Consider the following 24867-nt stretch of genomic DNA (forward strand, 5'->3'; position numbering starts at 1 on the left):
ATTTTCTATGTGCTTAATTGGTTACTTGAAATTGGATAGGGAAGGGGTGAAATCAAGATAAGCTTGGGGGAGGGTGGGTGGGAAATGGGGACCATGTCATGAGAAAGGGTATAAATGTTTGTGAAATTATGCACCTTCTATCTGGTGAATATAATGTAACCCTTCTATTAATCACAATAAAAACATTATTAAATAAAAAAATAATGTGTGCTGCTTGTGACCATGAGCCATGTTTTAAAAAATGCAGAAATGGTCATCACATTTGAGTGTTAACAAATATTTCAGAGGATTATTATTATATTGAATTAAAAAGGTTTTATATGGGTTATTTTAAATGCAAATCAAAGTGATGGGAGAGTAAAGCAAAGGAGAGAAGTTATTAAGGAAAGGCTTTCAAAAATGAATTAAAAATGGTTTCCTTTGGATAAAAAGCATATTAGAAGTAAGAATTGTCCTAAATACTTCCTTTAAAGTGGAGATAGGGAGAAATTAAGAGTAAAACAGGGCCAGGGGTGTGTCCTAGTGATAGAGTGTCTAGCATGAAGGAAGCCCCAATTTCTCTGTACCACATATACAGAAAAATCTGGAAGTGGTATTGTGGCTCAAGTGGTAGAGCTCTAGCCTTGAGAAAGGCCAAAGACCTTCTCCAACTTAAACATATAATCTTACTTTCTTTGTTGTCTCACAAAGTTTTTCTTTATTCTGTGAGTTTTTTTTCTGATGGCCTTATTTAAAAACGTATGTGTCAGGTTCATGGATCTGAGAGTTTGGCCTAGTAGTAGAGGGCTTGCCTAACATACACAAAGATCTAGGTTCAGCTCCTCAGTACCACATACATAGAAAAGTCAGAAATGGTGCTATGGATTAAATGGTAGAGTGCTAGTCTTGCGGAAAAGTCCAAGGACAGTACTCAGGCCCTAAATTCCATCCCTAGGACTGGAAAAAAGTTAGTGTCACGTTCAGAAAACATTTACTGTCTTCAGTCAACTCTATTCTTGAGACTCTCGACTGTACCTTATTTCAAGCACTGTTTTAACTCAGCCGGGCATTGCGGCTCACACCTTTAATCCTAGCTACTGAGAAGGCTCAGACCTTGGGATCCTGGTTCAAAGCCAACCCGGGCACTAAAGTCCATGAGACTCTTATCTCCAATTAACTACCAGAAAACTAGAAGTGACACTGTGGCTCAAGGGATAGGGTGGTAGCCTTGTGCTGCCACATGACCAACCAAAAAAAGATTTTTCTCTCATCATCTGTGTGTGTGTGTGTGTGTGTGTGTGTGTGTGTGTGTGTGTGTGTGTCTTGATCATGGAGTTTGAACTCAAGGCCTAAACACTGTCCTTGAACTTTTTTACGCAGTGCTAATGCTGTACCACTTGAGACACAGCCAGTACCACTTCTGGTACTTGGGTGATTTCCTTAGCCACAGAGGTGAAGGAACTGTATCGGGAAAACTTTAAAACTCTGAAAAAAGAAATTAAAGCAGAGTTAAGGAAATGGAAAAATACCCCATGCTCCTGGTTGGGGAGAATCAACATAGTGAAAGTGAAAATTCTAGCCAGAAGAAGATACAAATTCAACGCAATACCCATCAACATCCCAACAACTTTCTTCAAAGAAATAGAGAAATCAATTTAAAAAATTCATTTGAAATAATAACATGCCAGGCATGGTGGCTCACACCTGTATTTCTAGCTACTCAGGAGGCTGAGATCTGAGGATCGTGGTTCAAAAGCCTTCTGGGCACTAAAGACCAAAAGACTCTTATCTCCAATTAACCACCAGAAAACCAGAAGTGGGGCTGTGGCTTGAGGGCAGGGTGGTAGCCTTGGGCTAGAACTCAGGAACAGCACCCAGGCCCAGAGTTCAAGCCCCAGAACCACTAAAAATAATATGAAATAATAAAAGACCCAGAATAGCAAAAACATTCTTTAGCAGGAAGAACATTACTAGAGAAATATCAATACCAACTTCAAGCGCTACTCCAAAGCTATAGTAAAAATGCAGCTTGGTATTGGCACAAAAATAGGTCTGAAGACTAATGAAACTAAACAGAAAACAGAAGGAAGCCCACAAACATATAGCCATCTAACACTTGAATAGGGAACCAAAAACAGAGGTTGGAAGAAAGACAGCCTCTTCAACAAATGGTGCTGGAAAAAATGGCTATCTGTGTGCAGAAATCTGAAGCTAAATACTAGAATCCAGAATCAACTGTAACTGGATAAAAGACCTCAATATAAGGCAAGATACAATGAACATATTGTAGGAAGGGTAGGGGAAATCCTAGGCCTTCTAGCTAAGGGTGAAACTTCCTAAATAAAGGTCTGAAATCACAACAAACAAGAATGACTGGATAAATTGGACTGCATCTAAGTGAAGAGCTTCTGCGTGGGAAAGAACACAGCAAAATATATAGAAAGCTCATAGAATGGGAGAAACATTTTCACTAACTGCATCAGATAAGGGCCTCGTGTCCAGAATATACTAACAGCTTAAAAAATTAACAACACCCCAAAACTCAGTAACACAATCAATAAACAGGATGAAGAGTTAAGGAGAGCCAGGTGCCAATGTCTCACTCCTCTAGTCTTAGCTATTCAAGAGGCTGAGATCTAAGGCTCAAGGTCCAACGCCAGCTGGCACTACAGACGGTGAGACACTTATCTCCAATTAATGACCAGAAACCCAGAAGATGTGCTGTGGCTCAAAGTGGTAAATCATCAGCCTTGAGTTAAAGAGCTCAGGGACAGTGCCAGGCCCAGAGTTCAAGCCCCACAACCTGAGCGGAGGATGGAGGCAGGAGAGTTATAGAGAGACTTCTTGGGCCAGGAGTTTGGCCTAGAGGTAGAGTGCTCACAAAGGCCTAGGCTTGGGTTCAATGCCTCAGTACCACATACACAGAAAAAGCCAGAAGCAGAGCTATGGCCCAAGTGGCAGAGCGCAAGCCTTGAGCAAAATGTGTCCAAAGACAATACTTAGGCCCTGAGTTCAAGCCCCAAAGCCCCAGGACTGGCAGAGAGTGAAAGAGAGAGAGAGAGAGAGAGAGAGAGAGAGAGAGAGAGAGAGAGAGAGAGAGAGAGAGAGAGAGAGAGAGGGAGGGAGGGAGGGAGGGAGGGAGGGAGGGAAGGAGGGAGAGAGAGAGGGAGAGAGAGAGATCTCAAAGGAAGAAAAAAGAATGGCCAATAGACACATGAAGAGATATTCATCATCTCTGGCCATTAAAGCAATGTGAACCATGGCTGGGAGTTTGGCCTAGTGGTAGAGTGCTTGCCTAGCATGCACAAAAGCCAGAGTTTGATTCCTCGATACCAAATACACAGAAAGGCAAGAAATATGAACCAAAACAACATTGACATTGAATCTCACCCCAGTTAAAATGTCCATTACCAGAAAAAATAACAGTAACAAATGCTGGTGGGGATGTGGACAAAAGGCAACTCTGCTACAGTATTGGTAGGAATATGAACTTGCTAAAGCACTTTGGAAAGCAGTGTGAAGGTTCCTTAAAACACAAAACATAGAGCTGGGTGCAATGGCTCATGCCTGTAATCCTAGCTACTCAGGAGGCTGAGATCTGAGGATCTTGGTTCAAAGCCAGCCCGGGCACTAAAGAACGTGAGACTCATATCCAATTAATCACTAGAAAAGGGGAAGAGGGGCTGTGACTCAAGGAGTAGAGTAGTTGCCTTGAGCTGAAGAGCTCAGGGGCAGCGCCCAGGCACAGAGGTAAAAAAGCTAAACATAGAGTTTCTCTATGACCCAGATATCCCACTCCTGGGCATTTATTCAATTGATCAAAACAGGCCATAGTAAAGATACTAGGGCAATTATGTTCAAGTTGGCTTCATTGTATAAATGCAAGGCTAATTCAGTATACATAAACCAATACATGTAATAGAGTACATAATCTTTTTTTGAATTTTTCCATATATTTTTATTAATAGAAGAGTTACATTATATTCACCAGATAGAGGGTGCATTACTTCACATACATTGATACCCTTTCTCATATCTTGGTTCCCATTTCCCTCCCCCCACCCCTTCCCCTCATCTTGTTTTCCCCCTTCCCTATCTGATTTCAAATAACCAAATACACATATATCCAATATATCAGATAACCAACTGAGATACTGTAATAATATGAGATAACCAAGGGACAGCAAAAGAGATGAGAGATAACATAGTACAACAATCACTCATTATATGGCTTTTGTTTCTATATCCTGGAGGTCCTTTCATTTAGTATCATACTATATGGCTTTCTTATCTAGATTTTGCTCTATTGTAAATCTTTGCTAGGAGAGCCCAAGGTTTTTACTGATTATGACAAATGAGGAAAACCATTGAGCCTATGTTCCTTTGAGTCTGGCTTACTTCCCTTAATATGATTTTTTCTAAGTCTTTCCATTTCCTTACAAATGGGGCAATGTCGTTCTTTCTGACAGCAGCATAGAATTCCATTGTATAGCGCATAATCTTAAGGAGAAGAATCACATGAGCATCTCAATAGATGCAAATAACATTTTTGATAAAATCCAACATTTTTATGAAACTATCAATAGAGGGAACATATCTCAACATGATAAGACTGTATATGACAAAAATACACCCAACATTAGACTAAATGGTGACAAATTGAATACATTTCTTCTATACTCAAGAGGATCACAAAAGTGGCCACTCTTTCTGTTTCTAGTCAATGTTCTGCTTGAATTTCTACGTGAAAAGTGAAAGGTACATAAGCGATCTAAATAGGAATATGAAGTAGTTCCTATTTAGACATATGCTCTCACATCTACAAAACTCTAGGGACTTTGCCCCAAACTCTTTTTTCTTTTTTTTCCTCTTCTTTCCTTCTTTCTTCTTTCTTTCTTTCTTTCTTTCTCTCTTTCTTTCTTTCTTTTTTGTCAGTATGAGGCTTGAACTCAGCGCTTGGGTGCTGTCCCTGAGCTATTCAGCTCAAGGCTAGTGGTCTACCATGTTAAGCTGCAGAGCCACTTCTGGGATTCTGGAGATAAGAATCTCATGGACTTTGGTACCTGGGCTGGTTTTGAACCTCAATCCTCAGATCTCAACCTCTTCAGTAGCCCAAAACTGATAAGTATCTTTATCAAAGTATCAGGATATAAATTCAGTGCATAAAATTAGCAGATTTTCTGTATAACAATAATGAACAAATGTAGAGGGAAATTAGAAGAAGTATTACATTTACAATGGACTCAAAAATAAAATTAAATAAAAAGTAAATTAAGTTTAAGATATCTATGGGGAAATCTAAGCAAAGAAGTGAAAAGTTCAGACAACAGTAACTATAAAACTTTGAAGAAATAATCTGAAAAAAGACTGCTGGAAGTGGAAAGAGCTTCCATGTTCATGGCTTATCATAATTAATATCATAAAATGGCCATGCTGCCAAAAGCATCCTAAAATTTCAATTCAATAACCATCAAAATCTCAATATCATCTAGAAATTGAGAGAATGATCCATAAATTCACATAGAACCATAAGAAGGGCTCCAAATAGCCAAAAAATTCTGAGCAATAAAGCAAAAGAAATTGTAATTGTAGATATCAAACTTTACTACAGAGCCTAATATGAAAACCAGCTTTGTACTTACACAAAAGCAGACCTTAAGTCCAATGGAAGACTAGTCTTAGAAGACCTACAGATGGAAATACACATCAATAATCTTCTGTTTCTTTTAATAATAGAGCAAAAATTTTATCTTGGAGACTAAACAAAATGAGCTCTAGGATATGGAAACAAAAGGTTTATCTTTGTGGTTGTTGTTGTTAATATACCATGTGAAACTATTTTCTCTTTTTTTCCACTTATGATTAGACGCTTAACAAAATTTACATTGAAATATTTTGCTTAATATTTTTTGTTTAAATTCCCTGCTGTGAATATGCTCCAACAGTAACCCTCTTCAAACATGTATTTCCCTTAACTAGCTGTTCTCTTTACATGTATCTTCGTCTGAGATTACAGAGATTTCTTTCTTTTTTATTTTTGTAGGTCATGGGGCTTGAACTGGGCCTGGGCGCTGTCCCTGAGCTCTTCAGCTCAAGGATATCGCCCTACCCTTGAGCCAAGTCCCACTTCCTGTTTTCTAGAAGTTAATTGTAGATAAGAGTCTCAGGTCCTTTTGTGCCCATGCTGGCTTTGAACCTTGGTCCTCAGATCTCAGCCTCCTGAGTAGCTAGGATTACAGGGCCTGAGCCACCACACCCTGCACTGATTTTTTTTTGTCTCATCCAGTAGAACACAAAACCCATTTTTACATCCTATTTTTCTTGTTAATTGTGGGGCTCGATGTCCAGGCTCTTTCTCTGAGCAATTTGACTCATGGCTAGCACTCTAAACTCTAAGCCACAGTGCCACTTCTTGTTTTCTGGTAGTTAATTGGAGAAAAGTGTTTCATGGAATTTCCTATCTGTGCTGGCTTTGAACCATAATCCTCAACTCTTATCCTCCTGAGTCGCTAGGATTATAGGCAGATAATTACAGTTCTAAAAGAGATAAACATTTAATTCAAATTATTAAGTGACATAATCACATATAATAGGTATAGTCTTATTTCCACTTTCCATATTACCTTTCAAAATTTATGAAACTAGCTTCAGGAGCATGTAGGCCCAGGGGTGTGCCCGCTACTAGGCAACATTGTTCTCTCACTGCTGACTCAACATAGCACTGTGACATAGAGCAGGGTTGCTATGTTACTACTGCTTAAAAGCTGAAGACAGATATGCCCTGTCCTCAGAGCTGTGAAGTTACTACCTAAGGCAGCATGTTCCTGGCAAGGATTTGGAATCAACTAATCCCACAGTGGTTGTAAGTTACGGATGTTCCAGTACAAGGTAAGATGGGATACCTTTCAACATATTCTTTAGTAAGAGCTGGAGGCCTATGGTTTTAGCCTGTAATACTATCTATTCAGGAATCAGAGATATGAGGATCACGGCTTCAAACAGTCCTTCGTAGGAAATTCTGTGAGACTCTTATCTCCAATTAGCTGCCCTAAAAAGCCAGAAGAGGAGGTATGGCTCAAGTGGTAGACCACAAGCTTTAAGCAAAAATTCTCATGGACAGTGCCCAGGCCCTGTTAAAGGCCCTGAGTTAAAGCCTCAGGATTGGCACAAAATTTAAAAAGGGGAAATATTATTTTTTTAATTCCATATTGATTTTTATAATAAATTTGAATAATTTACAGTTTTACCAACAGTTTATACAAAAGTCTATTCTTCCACAACTTTATGAATAATGGGTGTTTGCTAAATTGTTGATAGAAACTTTGGGGGTGAGATAGAATCTCAATTATGTTTTGATTTGTGCTCATTTATGGGTAAGAACATTAACCAATTTTTCATGTGATTAAACACTTATATTATTTTGAAAACTGTTTATTTTTCCATTCAACAATTCCATTATTTATTTCCTTGGTGTTGAATTTTTATCATTTTATATATTTCATATATTAGTACTTCATCTGATAAACAAATGAAAAAAGTTTTCTCCAAGCCTATAAGTATTCTCCTGATTCTGGTTGTTTCCTTAATTGTACCAAAACTTTTTAGTTTTATGTAATCTCATTTTTCAATTCTGGCTCTTTTACTCTGAGTAAATGGGGCTCTATTTAGAGAAACAGTGCCTATATCAATTCTCCTGGCATTACATTAATATATCTTGTATAAAAAAATCAAATCTACATAAATCAAAATACTCAAATACTTGAAAATTTAAATCTACTATAGAAAAAGATTTTTAAAAATTGTAACTAGAAATTATAGGCACATGATTTATTTTCTCAGTAGTATTGCAATTGCCCAGAAAATAACGATTGGCAAATGAGAATACATTGAATTTTCAAGTGTCTGTACATCAAATGAAACAGTACTGAAACCAAAAGACAAATTTTAGAATAACAAAAAAATATTTGCCAGTTATTCAGTAGATGAAGGATTCATAGCTAAGATATACAAGTATCTCCAAAAATTTAAAACAAAATAATTCAATTAATAAATGCACAAACAAATGGGAAAGCTATCAGAAAAACAAGTACAAATGGATAATTGATGCATAAAGAAATATTCGGCATCATCAGCTGTAAGTGAAATTCAAATTAAACTAATGGATTACAGCAGTCACATAATGTTTGAGATTATAAAGTATACCATTGTAATGTATTATTCCTTTTCTAGCAATGTGTTGTCTGCTGTAAATCATGTAGAGTTGTATTTATCATAAGTAAATACAGATATACATTCTGTTTAAAAAATTAATGGATTGAGATGAAATCTCAGAAAGGCAATCAAGAAAACAGCCATTGAGGTGAAGAAGTAGGTACACAGCTGGTAAGAATGCAAACTTGTGTAGGTTTCTCATTACAAAAAAAAGGGGGGCTTGGAATGTTGCCTAGTGGTAGAGTGGTAGAGTGGTAGAGTGGTGGTAGAGTGGTAGAGTGGTAGAGTGAGGCCTTGGTTCAATTCCTTTCAGCTAAAGCTAAAAAACAGACCCACACTAAACCCACTAGCACAATGATGTTCATTGCAGCATTATTTTCCATAGCGATTCCTTGGTACCACATACATAGAAAAAGCCAGAAATGGCGCTGTGGCTCAAGTGGTAGAGTGCTAGCCTTGGGAAAGCCCAAGGACAGTGCTCATGCCCTGAGTTCAAGGCCCCAGATTGGCAAAAAAAAAATACAGAAGGGGTCCATAGGATATAGAGGGAGTCTTCAAGGATATGGAGGAGGTCCACAAGGATGTAGAGAAAAGGAGGTAACATGTGGAATGTATCCCAATCCACGAGCAGTCTTTCCAGTTAAGAGCCAAATTCTCAATTCAGACATCCCAGAAATGAGACAGGCCCAAATGTGCAGGAGAATCACTCTTGCATGACACCGCATGGAAAAAAAAAAAGAGACAGAGAAGGAGACAGCCCATAGACAAGAGTTACTCACCAGACAAAGGAGACAGTGTAGTGAATGTTTGGCCAGCAATGGTAAAGGCAAAAGGTTGGACATGGGGTTCTTTCGCCAGTTTGGCTTGTAGGAGGAGGTGGCCAGGAGGTGGACTGACCCACAACAGGAGAAAGAAGCAAAAGGGATCTTGCAACTCCTGACACTATGCCCTCCTGGGTTTCTGTACCAGATGTAAGGGTTTCCCAAAGGAGACCACCATGCACTTCAGGCAGAAGAGAGTTTATTTGGAGAACCAAACTGCCAACCTGCACCAGATGTAGGTGTGCAGCAAGGCGTGCTGGGCCCCACTTGGGAGTAGAGTAGTGAGTGACTCATGGTGGAGAGAGATTATAGATGGGAAGGCAGGAGGAGATGTGGCTGTAGCAGATGCAGAAGTGACCTCATAAATGAATTTTTTCTGACTCACAGTCAGGTAATTGCCAGTCAGGGGATTAACAATTACAAGTGATTAGAAATTTGGGGCAGGTGATTTTTGTTAAGGCTATTTGCTATCCTTCAGGGGAAGAGGGCTTTTCTCCTAGGTAGATCCATCATTCCAGTCTTTTGATAGATATAAAGGGGCATCAAATCTGTCTGGCTACTTGCTGCTGGCAAGTGGCATTGGTATTAGTGGTAAAAGGCTGTGATATTATGCATTTCATTCATGAGATGCTAGCAGCAACAGTCCTGTGGTGGTGAATATGTGCATGCTTCTTTAGATGAAGTCTGAAAGAAATTTTATCAGGTAGAAGACAAAGAGGAAATGGAGGTAAAACATTACTAGAGGGCCTATGATGGGCAAAAGGAAAAGTCTAGTGAAGACATACAGGAGCAGAGTCTGTAAGGTGATGGTGAGTGTCCGTAGAGGAGAGGAGTCCATGAGGAGTCCATAAGGTTTATGCAAAGGCCCATAAGGACAAAGAGGGACAAGTCCATAAGGAGGTAGACAGGGTCTGTAAGGGTGTAGAGCGAGTCAGTAAAGGTGTAAAAGGGATTCACCAAAATGTAGAGAAAAGGATACACCAGATAGAAGGTGTTCTAGCCCACAAGAGATCTTTCCATCTGAGAGCCAAATTGTCAATTCAGGCATCCCTGAAAAGAGAAGAGACTCACCAAAAGGCCTAGGGGATCCATCTAGCATGGTATCACATTGAAAGAGACAAACAGCAGACTCATAGATGGAAATCACTTATCAGATGTAGAGTGGAGATGATGTGGTGGATACTTGGCCAGCAATGATAGAGGTGGGAAGTCCAATGTGGGATCCTTTCGCCAGTTAGAGTTGAAGGAGTGACATCCAGGAAGCAGACTGATCCTTGGAAAGAGAAGGAGAGGATATGCAACAACTCCTGACACTATCCCTTCCTGGGTATCAGTGTCAGATATAAGAATGCCTGAAAAGAGATCACCACTTGGTTCAAGCAGAAGAGTGTGTATGTTAGGAGAACCAAACTGCCATCCTGCACCAGATATGGGTGTGCAGTGAAGTGTGCTGGACCCAACAGAACAGTAGGGTGTAGAATAGCATGCTGCAAATTGTAGCTTGACTGATGGTAGAGAGAGATTATATAGGGGAAGGCAAAAACAAGTTGTCGCCACCACAGCTGCAAAATTAACCTCCAAGAATGAGGACCTTTTGCTGAATCTCCACTAGGTAATTGATAGTCTAGTGATTATCAGTTACGGATAATTACCAGTTTTGGACAGGTGATTTCTGATAAGGCTATATGCTTATGAACAGGAGTCAGGGAAAAGAATTGTGCTCTTAAGAAGGCTTAACAATGCTGAAATGTCACAATGAAATCACCTTTGCACAATTAATGTATGCTAACAAAAAAATTCACTTGATTCATTTGTAAACAGTTTGTTCAGTGTGAGAGGTAGAAACCAGTTTTCTACATGTCGATATGCTATTTTACCAACACCATTTTTACAAGAGCCATTCTTTTTGGCCTTTGATCCAAAGTCAGTTGACTATATCTCTGTGGGCTTATATGTAGATATTTTTTTGCCAGTCCTGGGGCTTGAACTCAGGGCCTGAGCTCTATCCTTGAGCCTCTCTGTGCTCAAGGCTAGTGCTATACAACTTGAGCCATAGCTCCACTTCTAGTCTTTTTCTGTGTATGTGGTACTGACCAATCGAACCCAGGGCAAGTGAGGCAAGCACTCTACCAATGAGATATGCTCCCAGCACCTTGTATGTAGATTTTTATTCTATCTTTTTGCCAGTCCTGGAGCTTGAACTCAGGGCCTGGGCACTGCCCTTGAGCAGTTTTGCTCAAGCCTAGTGCTCTACCATTTGAGCCACTTCTGGCTTTTTCTGTGAATGTGGTACAGAGGAATCAAACCCCAAGCTTGTCTTTTTATTTATAGTATCATGCGATTTTTTGTTAAATATGGCTCTGTGTTATAATTTGAAGTCAGATCTTGTGATACTATTCCTTTTTTGCCAGTCCTGGGGCTTGGACTCAGGGTCTGAGCACTGTCCTTGGGTTTTCTCAAGGTTAATAATCTACCACTTGTGCCACAAGACCACTTCTGACTTTTTGTAATACATAGAGGAGCTACTGAGGAATCAAACCAGGGTCTTCATGCATGCTAGGCAAGCACTCTTCCACTAGGCCACACTCTCAGTCCCAGCACTACTCTTTATGCTTAGGATTTCTTTGGATATTCAGAGTATCTTGTAATTGCATATAAATTTTAGGATTGATTTTTCTATTTCTGTGAAAAAAAGAATGAACTATATCACATTCTGTGAAGTAAAGAACACTTGACGGGAGGTGGGCCAAGAGGGACAAAAGGGAGAAAATGAGGGATGAGGTGACAGTTTAAAATGAAATATACTTAATATCTGACTTATGTAATGGTAACCCCGGTGTACATCACCTTTATAATAAAAATGAAAATAATAGGCTGGGCGCTGGTGGCTCATGCCTGACATCCTAACTTCTCAGGAGGCTGAGATCTGAGGACCACGATTCAAAGCCAGACCAGACACAAACATCCATAAGACTCTTACCTTCAATTAACCACCAGAAAACCAGAAGTGGTTCTGTGACACAAATGGTAATGTGCTAGCCTTGAGGTGAAGTGCTGAGGGACAGCACCCAGGCCCAGAGTTCAAGCCTCACAACTGAAACAGAGAGAGAGAGAGAGAGGAAAAATGCATTGATATTTTTATGTTCATGTTCTACTATCTTACCAAAAGTATTTATCAGATCTCTCTATACAGGTGTCATTCAGTTGCCAGTTGTACAGTTTAAAATGTCATTAAATCAAAAACAGAATAACAAAGATCAAAATGTGTCAACAATGCCTCACCAAATTCAGAAAGAGGTAGTTCGTGGGATCCAGATGTCAATAAATAATATCGCGACACAAATAACTAATGTAAACAAATATGCAGAAGGTGTGCTTGGTAATCTATGCAAAGAAGTGGATGAAACGTCATCTAGACTTATGGCCTTACAAGAAAATGTCATCCAGATGGCTACTGATATGAAATATCAGGATACAAATCAGAAAGACTGCATGGACTCTACTCAATATAATCGACATTCACAAAACATCACTGTCCAAACAGAGAAAGCAGATTTTCTCAAGCCATCATTTGCAAGATTATGTAAAACTCAAGACGTTAGCATACAGACAATGCCTACTTATTCCGACAACTCCCAGGCAGTAGCTAACCACCGTGAAAATGTGTACTTATGTGAAACCTGTAAAAGAAAGTTTAGACCTGAAATTAGAGAAAATCAAGGCAAAAGCAAGCAAGAATATCAGCATCTAGATGATACCAATGTAACAAAAAATATGCCTCAAGTTAAAGGGGAGATCCCATTGAATCACACACAGGCCACTTGTGGAAACTTTGTTTATTCACATGTGAAGCCCCCAAAAGAAAATCCTTCAGTTTCCACTAACCAACTGACTGAGATAAGTAAGATTCTAACAAAAACAATAGGAACCGTTTTAACTACTCCTCCTCTCATGAAAAGAAACAATTCTGGAACAATAGAAAATTCTAACTATATCAGGTATGGAGGTGGTACTTATGAAGTTCAACCTCAACTTCAAATTCACCCTGAAATAGTGCTTGTAGGTTGCACAGCACCTCCTTCACCAACTCCTCTAACACCTAAAAGCTTGCCTCGATTAAGAACTCCAGTGGTGGCATGTCCATTTATATATACTTCACATCAGGTAATATCGCCTGCTTTGTCATTCTCAACCGAAGTACCATCAGAATGTACTGAAACTACTTCTCCAACAGATCTTGAAGATATCTCCCCTAAGACTTCATCATACATTGTTTCTAAACCTTTTGAGTATAAAAGGAGACTGCCAGATCAGATTAAAAAAGATCAAGAAGTACAATTTTCATCTGTATCAGTTAGTTCAGTAATCTCAGATACAGATGAAATAATGGACACGTGTTCAGATTTAACTAGCAGTACTTCTTTATATACATGGTCACTAAAAACTTCAGTTACTCCAAATTCAAGGTCTTCATGTGAACAACCACCCAAAATGTCAGTTATTCCAAATTCAAGATCATCTTATGTTCAACCACCAAAAACTTCAGTTATTCCAAATTCAAAGTCACGGTGTGTACCACCACCAAAAACATCAGTTATTCCAAATTCAAGGTCATCGTTTGTACAAACACCAAGATGTTTGGTTGTGTCAACACCAAAATCTCCACATCCAATGACTCATGCCTGTCAGAATCCACCTTTAACAAAATCAATAATTGTGCCAAAACCAAGTCATCCAATTCAACAACCTGCAAAAAGTTCAGTCCCTCGCCGGTCATGCTTATGTTCACATACCACCAAATCTCCAATTCCATCTTCAAGAGCTCCACCTTCACAATCACAGAAAATTTCCATTATTCCTCCAAGATCTTCAAATGTAAGAGCAACAAGAGCTTCGGAATTTTCAGGAAGATCTACCATTGCACAATCTGCTGGACATTTGAGGGCACAACCTCCAAATATGAAGTCATCCACATCTTCTAACTTAGAATCAATCTCATCTACTCTTCAGAAATCATCTACCATTACAAGCCGTCATCCTACATCAGGGCCACAATTTTCATCTGCTTCCATCCAGTCTGCTATAAAGCAATGTGGTTCTGTTTCTCCAATTTTTGCCAGAGCCAAAAACACCCTGATGGATATTATAAGAAAAAGCATCCAGCTAAATAGAAATGAAGATCCTCCTGAAGAAGATGAGCAAGGAGAAATTTCTAGAAATGAAGGAAGAAAACCTCCTAAGTCGTCATAAATCAGTGCATGAAAACACTCAAATGCCAGAAGAAAACATGAGGTAACTGGAGGATAATGAGGATAATAATCCCACAAATAAACGCAAGTGCATGAAAATTAGGACTCTATTTCTCTTTCTTTGTTAGTATAGTCATAACTGTTTTTTTCCAGTCTTGGGGATTGGACTCAGGGCCTGGGCATTGTCTTTGGGCTTTCTCAAGGCCAGTGCTCTACCAATTGAGCCATAGAATCATTTCAGGCTTTTTCTATGTATGTGCTCCCAAGGAATTGAACCCAGGAATTCGTGCATGCCAGGCAAGCACTTTACTAGGCTACATTGCTAGCCCTAGTTATAAATATTTTTAATTGAATAAGCCATTATCTTTATACCTTGCAAGAAATTTGTTATGTATTTGCACATTAAATATACTTAGTTTTCTTAACATAAATTGAGTTAAAGCAAAAGTTTTAACTCTCAACTACTAAGATTTTTAAATTTAGGTAATATTTAAATTCTGAAAACAGTCACTTTATTCCTAAACATTCAAACCTCTTGCTTCAATTATGAATGATAACTCGAAATATATAGGACATAGTTCTAATTATGAGAAATGGTCAGGCCGGGAGTTTGGCCTGGTGGTGGAGTGCTTGCCTAGCATGCACGAAGACCGAGGTTCGATTCCTTGGTACCACATACATAGAAAAAAGCTAGAAGTGGTTCTGTGGCTCAAGTGTTAGAACTCTTGCCTTGAGAAAGCCTAAAGACAGCATTCAGGCCCTGAGTTCAAGCCCTAGGACTGGTCAAAAAAAAAGGAAATGGTCATTTGTTTAGTTTTATAAATTAGTTTTATATTTATAATATATTAAATATACCTGAAGATACTTGTGTTTAAGGACCCTAAATAGATCCTCTCAGGACATACTTTTATTCAATCAGCTACTTTTCATTTTTTGTTATATGCTAAATATTTACTGAAGTATTAGATTCTATATCTTTCTCTACTTCCCAATTCAGATTTGTCTCATATCCCTACCTTCTAAGAAGAATCCTGTCCTTAGCCAGTGACCAAGCAATTATGTGACAGAGAGGCATAACCAAAAAAATGTAAGGAATTAGGAAGTATTCTTATCTTGTTGCACAAAATTGGGGGGAGAGAATTTATGCTGATATGTACAATCAAAGTGGAGTGACTAAGCCGGGTATGATGGCTCATGCCTATAATCCTAGCTACTCAGGAGGCTGAGATCTGAAGATCGTGGTTCAAAGCCAGCCCGGGCACTAAAATGTCCGTGAGATTCTTATCTCCAGTTAATCACCAGAAAACTAGAAGTGGGGCTGTGGTTCAAGGGGCAGAGTGGTAGCTTTGAGCTCAAGAATTGAAGGACAGCACCCAGGCCCAGAGATCAAGCCCCATGACCGACAAAAAAAAGGGGGGGACTAGAATTAGACTATTAAAAGCATAAACACACACACATATCACGTGTATAAACACATGTATGTTGAGTGTATGTTGAGATAGAGATAGATGGTCAAAAGCGAATTCTCAATGAACTTTGCACTTGGAATAAATAATAAACACAACTATATCTTAACCAATGTTCAAGACTAAATATTTACACTATCTGCAATTTAAATTCAATGGAAGATTCTGGAATTTACCTGACAACTACATGTAGAGATTAAGAAAAATTAAAATACAAGCAGATTGGGTAAAGGGAGACTTCGAGACATGAGAATTGGTAAGTGAAAGTCTTTAGAATGGATGGAAAGAGGACTTGGAAAAGGTGCTGCTACGGATTATGAATTAAATTCTTTTTAATATTCTTTAAGAGATTCTAAGAAAAATATTTTTTGTTAACATTACACAAGAGAACCAACAATATTTCACTATAGGACTCCATGTAAATGATCATTATGTGACTAGTACTTGGGCTGCCAGAACACCCGGGTTTTGCTCCAAACCAGGTGCCATTTTTCAGTAATGAACTCCAAGTTCTTTAATCAATCAAAATGCAGGGAAGGAGAATCAATACTGATGTGCTAATAATTATTCTGGGAAATAAAATTGGAATTCTATTTTTTAAAACTCTGGAATAAGCAGGAGTAGAAGGCCAAGCTTACTGGAGATAAAGGAGGAAAAATATGACTCCTTTGTCTAGAAAGGCTACTCCACAGGAATGGCATGATAGGAACATTTTTCACTAATGGACATGGATTGTAAATAACTCCCAATTTGCTAAACTGAGGGAGGGCACAGTATGTTTGGGCTACCCTAAATCCAACAGAAGATAAATTAAGACAAAAGACAGTAACCAAACAGCCCATCTGCATGGTTCCACTACTGCCACCTTGTGGTAGCAGCAGAAATAACAGTCAAAACTAATGTGCTAAATTCACAGGTTTTCTAGAGGACATAATGAGAACTAACCCCTACACTTGCTATTTCATTTATGTCACAAAGTAAAGCATTATTGGGTATGCATAATGAATGCTCATAATTATTTCAAATATTCAGAGGATAACGACCTCCTTTTGTGCCAGTTCTGGGGCTTGAACTTAGAGCCTGGGCACTGTTCTTGTGTTTTCTCAAGGCTAGTGCTCTACCACTTGAGCAACAGCACTACTTCCAGCTTTTTCTATGTATGTAGTACCGAGAAATCAGGCTTCATGCCTGCTAGGCAAGCACTCTACCACTAGGCCCCACTCTAGGCTCCAATGGCCTCCTTTAATATACCTTATTACTTTTTTTTTTTTGGTCAGTCATGGGGCTTAAAATCTCGGCCGGTGTGCTGTCCCTGAGCTCTTCAGCTCAAGGCTAGTGCACTACCACTTGAGCCCCAGTGCTGGTGGGCACTCTGGTGGTTCTCTAGTTCTCTGGTGGTTACGTTGAGATGAGTCTCAGAAGAGTTTTGAACTTTTGTGCCTGAGCTGGCTTTGAACCACAATCCTCAGACCTCAACCTCCTGAGTAGCTAGGGTGACAAGAATGAGTACCTGTGAGGTGCTCAGTTTATCTACCAGTTATCTAGGCTGTTTATCTACCTATCTTGAGACAGAATAGATCAGTTATGCATACTCACTAATAAATTATCTTCAAGGGAAATAAATGGGCCTGGAAAAAAAAACATACCAAGTTCAGAGACAGAAATAGAATGTTTTCTATCATATTTGGAAGATTTATCATATTTGGTAACACACAGGGCTATATATGCATGCATAAATATATATGATCAAAGTGGTTTAAGAATGGTATACTCAGAAGTGATATTTCATGATATACTCTGTTTAAATAATTAACAAGCAGTTTAACAAAAACGAATACCAGGAAGATCAAACATGTCATCACTGAAGAGCTTTGGTATCAATGGAAGGGGGCAGAAAAATAAAGCCATAATACACAGTGTTCCTACAGAAACTTGAGGAGTGGGTGGAAAAGGAATAGCTACGAAGCAGGAAATGATAGAAGGGATGACTTTGATCAAGGTATATACATAAATGGGGCATGTAAAAATGAAACCCATTTGTATAACTACTTGAAGAAAACTACATATGTATGCATGCATACATAAATACATATGTACATACATATTCTGTAAGAAAGTACACCACCAGTGTTAACTACCTTCAAGGTTAGAATTATAGGTAAATTATCATGTATGTGAATTACAATATGTTTTCTAAAGTTTATACAAAGACCTCTATGAGAATACTTGGTAATCAGAAGGTGCTTTGACTGAAATGGAACCTGTAAAGTAATTGAGTGCTATTCTGCAAAGGAAAATGTTTAAAAAATACAAAAAACTAAATAACTGGAAAAATGGCAATAATTTTGTAGAGGTACTGAAACCAAATATGTGGGCTAGTTTAGCCCAATCAAATATGTGTAATTTGATAGTCCCAGTCAAAGCCATATTCTACTTGAATCCCCGGTTAGTGGATGGTGTCCAGTTACCATAAGAAGGAGGCAATGTTTGTCTGAGAGGCAGATATGGTTGTTATCGTGAGATGTTTATTCATTAAGCCTGCCCTTATTGAGTCATATTGTGACTATGAGGGAGAGAGATTCAGAGGAAGTTACACATTGCTGAGAGAGAAAATTGAGTTTGGCAGACTAATGGAGTAGAGTCATCCTTTAACCTCCCCAGCTGTTCAGTGTTCATCCCATTTCTATGGAGGCTAAAGGCTGAAATTTATCCTTTCTTCAGTAGCTACTTCCTGCTGAGAGAAAGCACCAAGGGAAGCCTGTGCTGGTAGCTCAAGCCTGTAATCCTAGATACTCAGAAGCCTGATATCTGAGATCAGGGATCAGGGCACTAAACTTGTGAGACTCCTACCTCCAATTAGTCACTAGAAAACCAGAAGTGGTGCTGTGGCTCAGGGGGTAGGGTGGTAGCCTTGAGTTGAAGAGTTCAAGGACAGCACCCAAGCCCAGAGTTTCAAGCCCCATGGCCGACAGAAAAAAAAAAGCCACACTGTCTTAATGTCAATACAAATTCCTCTTTGAGCAGCAGTCAAGGCATCCAAGGTCATTCCATTTTTGAGCACTACTTGCATATTTGTATAGTCTCAGCATTTAGGAAGAAGATGATCTGACAGGATTGATTAAAGGTAGTAGCTATTTTGTGTCTGGGTCTTTTTTCACAATACCCTAGTTTAGGAGAATTTCTAACAAATAAGAGACACTGGGAGATATAGATGATACTAGATACATCTATTATAACCCAATTACAGGACAAATAAGGCCAGCTATGACTTCCACCACTCCCAACACCATCTCCATAGCACCAGGTTTGCCTGTTTTTGTTGGAAGGGATATTGCTGACAAACCACATAGGCTCAGAGCGACAATTGCATTTCACATCCCTCAGCTAAATAAAGATGAAGAGCTCTTAACCAGCATAGAACTCTGGACCCAACCATTTCAAAGAGTTTCATTGGAAGCAGGAAAAGGGCCTGGTTAGGCAAGTAGGGCAAGAATAGCTCCCCTCCCTCACCTGTTCCCCATCATGGAAGTTCTGCAGCCCTCACCATGGCCTTGAACAGTCCTCTGTGAAAGCCTCTAGACATCACATTCCCATGTTCTTGAGCAGTCTTGCATGCGTACCCGTGGACATTACGTCCTGACCCATTTCCCTTGTAGGACTTGCACACGAACAATGGACTTTTGGATCCTTGAAGTGTGAACTGGAACAGGCACCCAGTCAGAGGGGATAAAGGATACACAGAGAGCTCCTGCAGGCTGTGTGAAGCCTCTGTGTTTCTCTCCTGGAAATAACTAATTAACCCCTACTCATGGCCCCTCAGGCGCAGGCCCTCACTTAGGACACCTCCTTTCTACTGGAATCTCTGTTTAGCTTTTTCTTCAATAAATCATTGCCATTTTTTGTTGCTATTGTTGTTTGTGGGGCTTCGACTCATTGCCTGAGCACTGTCTCTGAGCCTCTCTGTGCTCAAGGCTAGTGCTCTACCTATCACTTGAGCCTCAGTGCCACTTCTAGTGTTTGAGTGGTTAATTGGAGACAAGAGTCTCATACTTCCCTGCCTCAGGTGGCTTCAAACCACAACCCTCAGATCTCAGCCTCTTGAGTATCTAGAATTACAGATGTGAACCACTGGTACCCAGCTAATCAGTGCCATTTTATTTCTCCCTCTTTTTCTGTGGACTTTGAGATTATTAAGACAAAGGATCTGATCCAGGGGTTGAAGGGGTTTTTGGTATCACTATGAGTATCATTTAGCTTTTTGAAGAATAGAGCTTCTATCATTCCTGACCAAACTTGTTCTGCCTTTAAACACACAACATCATGTACAGCACATTCCATCCTAGGAATGGCATTGACTTGTTCACACACTGAACAAAAAGCATATTGCTTTAAATACATCCCAGAGTACACTTTTCTTAAAGGAAGAAAGGAGATATTCTCCCAATTATGAAGGGAAAAAATGCATTCTCCAGGTTCTAGACAATCATTTGGAGAAATTTTGCCCAATAGATTGGTGGTGGATAGAATTGGTATATCCAGCAGTTTGTTGGTGAAGCTCAAAAACTGTAAGAGACATGTCTACAAACAGAATGTAGCATGAATAATGTAAAGGTAGAAACAGGGAATGCCAGCAAGAAAATTAATCATTTTGAAGGTCTATTCCCTAGAACCCACATTTTAAAGACCTATTTGTGGCCTTCCAGCTATGTTGCCATCTAATGGGATAACAGTTGATTCCATGCTAGTTAAGGAAGGTTTCTTTTGTTGTTATTGTTGTTGTTGTTGTTGTCAGTTGTGGGACTTGAACTCTGGGCCTATGCACTGTTCCTGAGCTCTTCATCTCAAGGCTACTTTCCTACCTCTTGAGCCTCAGAGACACTTCTGGTTTCCTAGTAATTAATTGAAGATAAGAGTCTCACCATCTTTAGTGCCCAGGCTGGCTTTGAACCTTGATCCTCAGATCTCAGCGTCCTGAGTAGCTAGGATTACAGGTGTGAGCCACGGCTCCATGCTGGGAAGGTCATTTTCTTATAGTGCTCTTTTTACCCAAATGTGATACATCCAAATTGTGAAGCCTGCAAATTTTAAGTCTGAGGAGAATAACTTCCTTTAAAAAAATTCTTAAAAGGTGCTTGGAATGTATCAGTAGAGTGCTTGCCTAGCATGCATGAAGCCCTGGGATGAATTCCTCAAAACCACATAAAAGAAAAAGCTGGATGTGGTGTTGTGGCTGAAGTGGTGGAGTGCTAGCCTTGAACAAAAAGAAGCTCAGGGACAGTGCCCAGGACCTGAGATCAAGCTCCAGGACTGGCCAAAAAAATTCTAGAGATCTCCCCCATATAATTTCATAGGGAATCAAGTACAACCTGCTTTTGATTGCCACACTAATGTGGAAGAGGGAAATGGACTACGGTTTTCGTGTGTTAGACTTATCTCTTGATGTATTTGTGCTATATAGCTTTTTGTAAAGTAGGGCTCAATTTCTCCAACATATCTGTGGATTGAGGTCTCCAGGAAGAATCCCTAAGGGTTTAATAACCTGCTTTGTTATTGCTGAGACAAAAGCTTTGTCACTGTCTATAGAATCTGGTATACCATGTCTGTGAATGATGATGTTTAGCAAAGTTAGTGTCACATCTCAGGCTTTTTCTGTCCTAGTAGTATATGCCCACTCAATTGGAAAAACTATCAAAAATTAGTGGGTAGGTTGCCGGGAGTGTGGCCTAGGGATAGAGTGCTCGCCTAGCATTCACGAAGACCTGGGTTTGATTCATCGGTACTACATACACATAAAAAGCTGGAAGTAGTGCTGTGGTTCAAGAGATAAAGACCTAGCCTTGAAAAAGCCAAAGGATAGTGCCCACCAGAAAAAAATGGAAGTGGCACAGTGGCTCAAGTGGTAGAGCACTAGCCTTGAGCTGAAGAGCTAAGGGACAGCACACAAGCCCAGAGTTCAAGTCTTATGATCAATACAAAAAAATTAAACTGGGTGTCAGGGGGTGGTCTATATAATCTGAGCTACTCAGGACGCTGAGAGAATAAGGATTATGATTTGAGGCAGGCTGGGCAGAAAAGTTCTTGAGTTAACAGCAAAAACTGGACTAGGGGTATGGCCGGAATGGAACAGTGCCAGCTAGGCAAGCCCAAGGTCTTAAATTCAAACCCAGTAGTGCAAACACACACACACACACACACACACACACACACACACACACACACACACACACACATTTAAGTTATATGACTTGGGCTGGGAACAATTTTTAATCAATTACTGGGTAAGGATCCCTAGACTGTATTTTGTTTCTCAAAAATTTTTACCACATGATCAAGGGATGGCCTTTGTATCTCCTGGTAGTAGCAGCTACTTGTGATATGCTAAAGGAAGCTGACAAATTCATCCTCAGACAATGTATTAACTGTGTATGTGTCCATCAGATCTTGAGCTTGATGGAAGTGTGGATATTTGGTGAACTGCCAGAAGTCTCGGCAAATATTAGGTTAACTTGTTAGATGATCTCATGTGACCCTTCAAACAAAACAATTTTAAATAAAGTGTCTGTGTTCTGCACAAAACCCAAGCATATCACATCATACATAGCTTTTTTTTGACATTTTCTTTTCTTTTCTGCCAGTCCTAGGGCTTGAACTCAGGCCTAAACACTGTCTTTGGGCTTTCTTTCTTTCTTTCTTTTATACTTTTTTATTTTATGCTATTTTCAGGGTAATGTATACAGGGGTTACAGTTACATTCATTAGGAAGTGTGTGTCTTAAAATATGAGTTGTCTTAAAATGTGAACGTGAATTGTCTTAAAATTTTTCGGAGTATGTCTAGGTGTCACTGATTTACACCTATAAACCTAGGTACTCAGGAGGCTGATACCTAAGAAACAATTCAGAGTCAGTCTAAGTAAGATACTCTCATCTCCAATCAAGCAAAGTTCCAGAAACGGAGGTGGGCCTCAAGTGGTAGTATAAGCCACTATACTCGCACAGAAAGAAGTTTCAAAATATAAGCTTAATTTCCCCGAATGCCTCTTGAGTCAGAGTACTGCTTGAAATGAAAGTTTGGTGTACTTACCTTCAAAACAACCCCAGCAGGTATGGCTTATTTTGCACTGCTTGGGGTCTTTTTAGTCCACATTGCTGGACTGATTATTTAGTACATTGAAGTAGGAAGGCATTTTCTCAATTCTTGACATCATTTCCTGAGTTAATGTGAGTGGAAGATGAAGCACCTTGGGCGGGGATTTCAGCTTAGGGGTAGAGTGCTTGCCTAACATGCATGAAGCCCTGGGTTCTATTCTTCGGATCACATACATAGAATAGCCAGAAGTGGTGCTGTGGCTCAAGTGGTAGAGTGCTAGCCTTGAAGAAAGCCCATGGACAGTGGTCAGACTCTGAGATCAAGCCCAGAACTGACAAAAAATATACAAGGTGAAGCACCTGTACAGTAGGCATCTTTACCTGCATGGGTGGTTCCTCTAGTACAAAGATCTCTATCAAGGAAACTGGACGTTCTAGTTCATACAGAAAGCTTGAGACTTAGGTAAAGATCACTTAGGCTACATTCTGCTTGCTGCACAAAAGATTTTTCTTGAGACTTTCTCAATACTTTTGTGGTTGGTAAAGTTATTAGCCTCTTTGCTACAGGGACTGTGAAAAGTGAATTAGGCTTGGTGTTTATAGCTCATACTTGTAATCCTAGCTACTCAAGAGACCAAGGTATGAAAACAATGGTTCAAAGCCAGGCCAGGTAGAAAAGTCCATGAGACTCTCATCTCCAGTTAACTACCCAAGAACCAGAAATAGAGCTGTGACTCAAGCAGTTAGAATGCTAGATTTGAGCAAAAAAAAAAACCTCAGGGACTGTACCCAGGCCATGAGTTCAAGCCCCAGGCCTGGCACAAAGAAAAGAAAAGGGAACTCACAGACTCAGTAACAAAGAGGAAAGCTATGAGCTTTATCTTCATCATTCAGTGTACTGGTGTTTCATGGGGGAGAAATGATGACTGAAGCTGAAATGGTGCTGGAAGCTCCATGGCTTCCTCAATTTTCTGCAAAGTCACTATCATCTCCTGTCATGTGATACTATGGCCCAGTCTATTCATTTTTTTATTTTTATTTATTTATTTATTTATTTATTTATTTTTGCCAGTCGTGGGCTTGAGCTCAGGGCCTGAGCACTGTCCTTGGACTTTCTCAAGGCTAGAGCTCTACCACCTGAGCCTCAGCACCACTTCTGGCTTTTTTCTATGTATGTGGTACCGAGGAATCAAACCCAGGTCTTCATGCATGCTAGGCAAGCACTTTAACCACTAGGCCAAACTCCCGGCCCCTCAGTCTATTCATTTTTTTTATAGAAGTTTGAGCCAATTTCTCTTCCAGTTCTCATCCTCCTTCTGGTATGTACATTGGTTCTTCCTTATGAGCCTCTTCTTTTTTTGTCTAGGGTCCTATTTCCACCAGATTTCTACCTTCAGACATTTTGGATGGAGATGGAGTTTGTTGAGTCCTTCTTTTCTTTTTATTGTAGATCTGACAGGCTATTGACAACTGAGCGGGGCTCATACTCACAGACACTTCAACTTTCTGTAGTTTTTCTCTAGTGCTGGGGCAACTCTGTTGGGCTCACTTTTATTTCATGGACTTTTAAAACATTGTATTTAGGGCTGGGTGCTGGTGGCTCATGCCTGTAATCTTAGTTAGGAGGATGAGCTCTGAGGATCACTGTTCAAACCAGCCCGAGCACAAAAGTCCATGAGATAGTTATTTCTAATTAACCACCAGAAAACGGGAAATGGTGTTGTAGCTCAAGGAGTAGAGCGGTATCCTTGAACTGAAGAGCTCAGGGACAATGCCCAGGCCCATAGTTCAAGTACTACAAACAACAAAAATATGTATTTAGGTTATTAAAATACCCTGATTTTGTTCCAAATGCCATTATGTATCTCTACACTGCCCTAATTCCACCAAATTTCAAACTCATTTAATCTTTCTTTTCTCTATGGTCTTTTCTATATACTCTTGAACATAACAGCCCTAGTTTAGTCCTTAACACTAAACAATCTATAATGACTTCCAGGCATTCCTGGTTCTTTTTGGTTTGGTTGGTTGTTTTGTTTTTGTATTTGTTTTTT

General features: G+C 39.6%; 2 protein-coding genes across 2 annotated transcripts in view; one reads left to right on the forward strand and one right to left on the reverse strand.

Moving 5' to 3' along the window:
* The first annotated feature begins 6785 nt into the window (after positions 1 to 6785).
* Positions 6786 to 14359, forward strand: LOC150041086 (uncharacterized). The gene is made up of 2 exons (XM_090325946.1): positions 6786 to 6867; positions 12191 to 14359. The coding sequence occupies exon 2, from the start codon at positions 12237 to 12239 to the stop codon at positions 14259 to 14261; it is 2025 nt and encodes a 674-aa protein (XP_090182072.1). The 5' UTR covers positions 6786 to 6867; positions 12191 to 12236; the 3' UTR covers positions 14262 to 14359.
* Positions 14360 to 19246: 4887 nt separating this feature from the next.
* Positions 19247 to 24867, reverse strand: part of LOC150041087 (syntaxin-3-like) — a 36686-nt gene continuing 31065 nt past the window's right edge. Inside the window, exon 2 of the mRNA XM_090327127.1 lies at positions 19247 to 19426. Within this exon, the coding sequence (XP_090183253.1) occupies positions 19247 to 19426 (180 nt within the window). The remainder of the gene's footprint in view (positions 19427 to 24867) is intronic.

The sequence above is a fragment of the Megascapheus bottae genome, chromosome X (assembly GCF_031878675.1).
Source record: "Megascapheus bottae isolate mThoBot1 chromosome X, mThoBot2.hap1, whole genome shotgun sequence".
Classification (NCBI taxonomy): domain Eukaryota; kingdom Metazoa; phylum Chordata; class Mammalia; order Rodentia; family Geomyidae; genus Megascapheus; species Megascapheus bottae.

Excerpts from the sequence above, each read along its gene's own strand:
- LOC150041086 (XM_090325946.1), top strand. The coding sequence starts at position 12,237 with ATGTCATTAAATCAAAAACAGAATAACAAAGATCAAAATGTGTCAACA.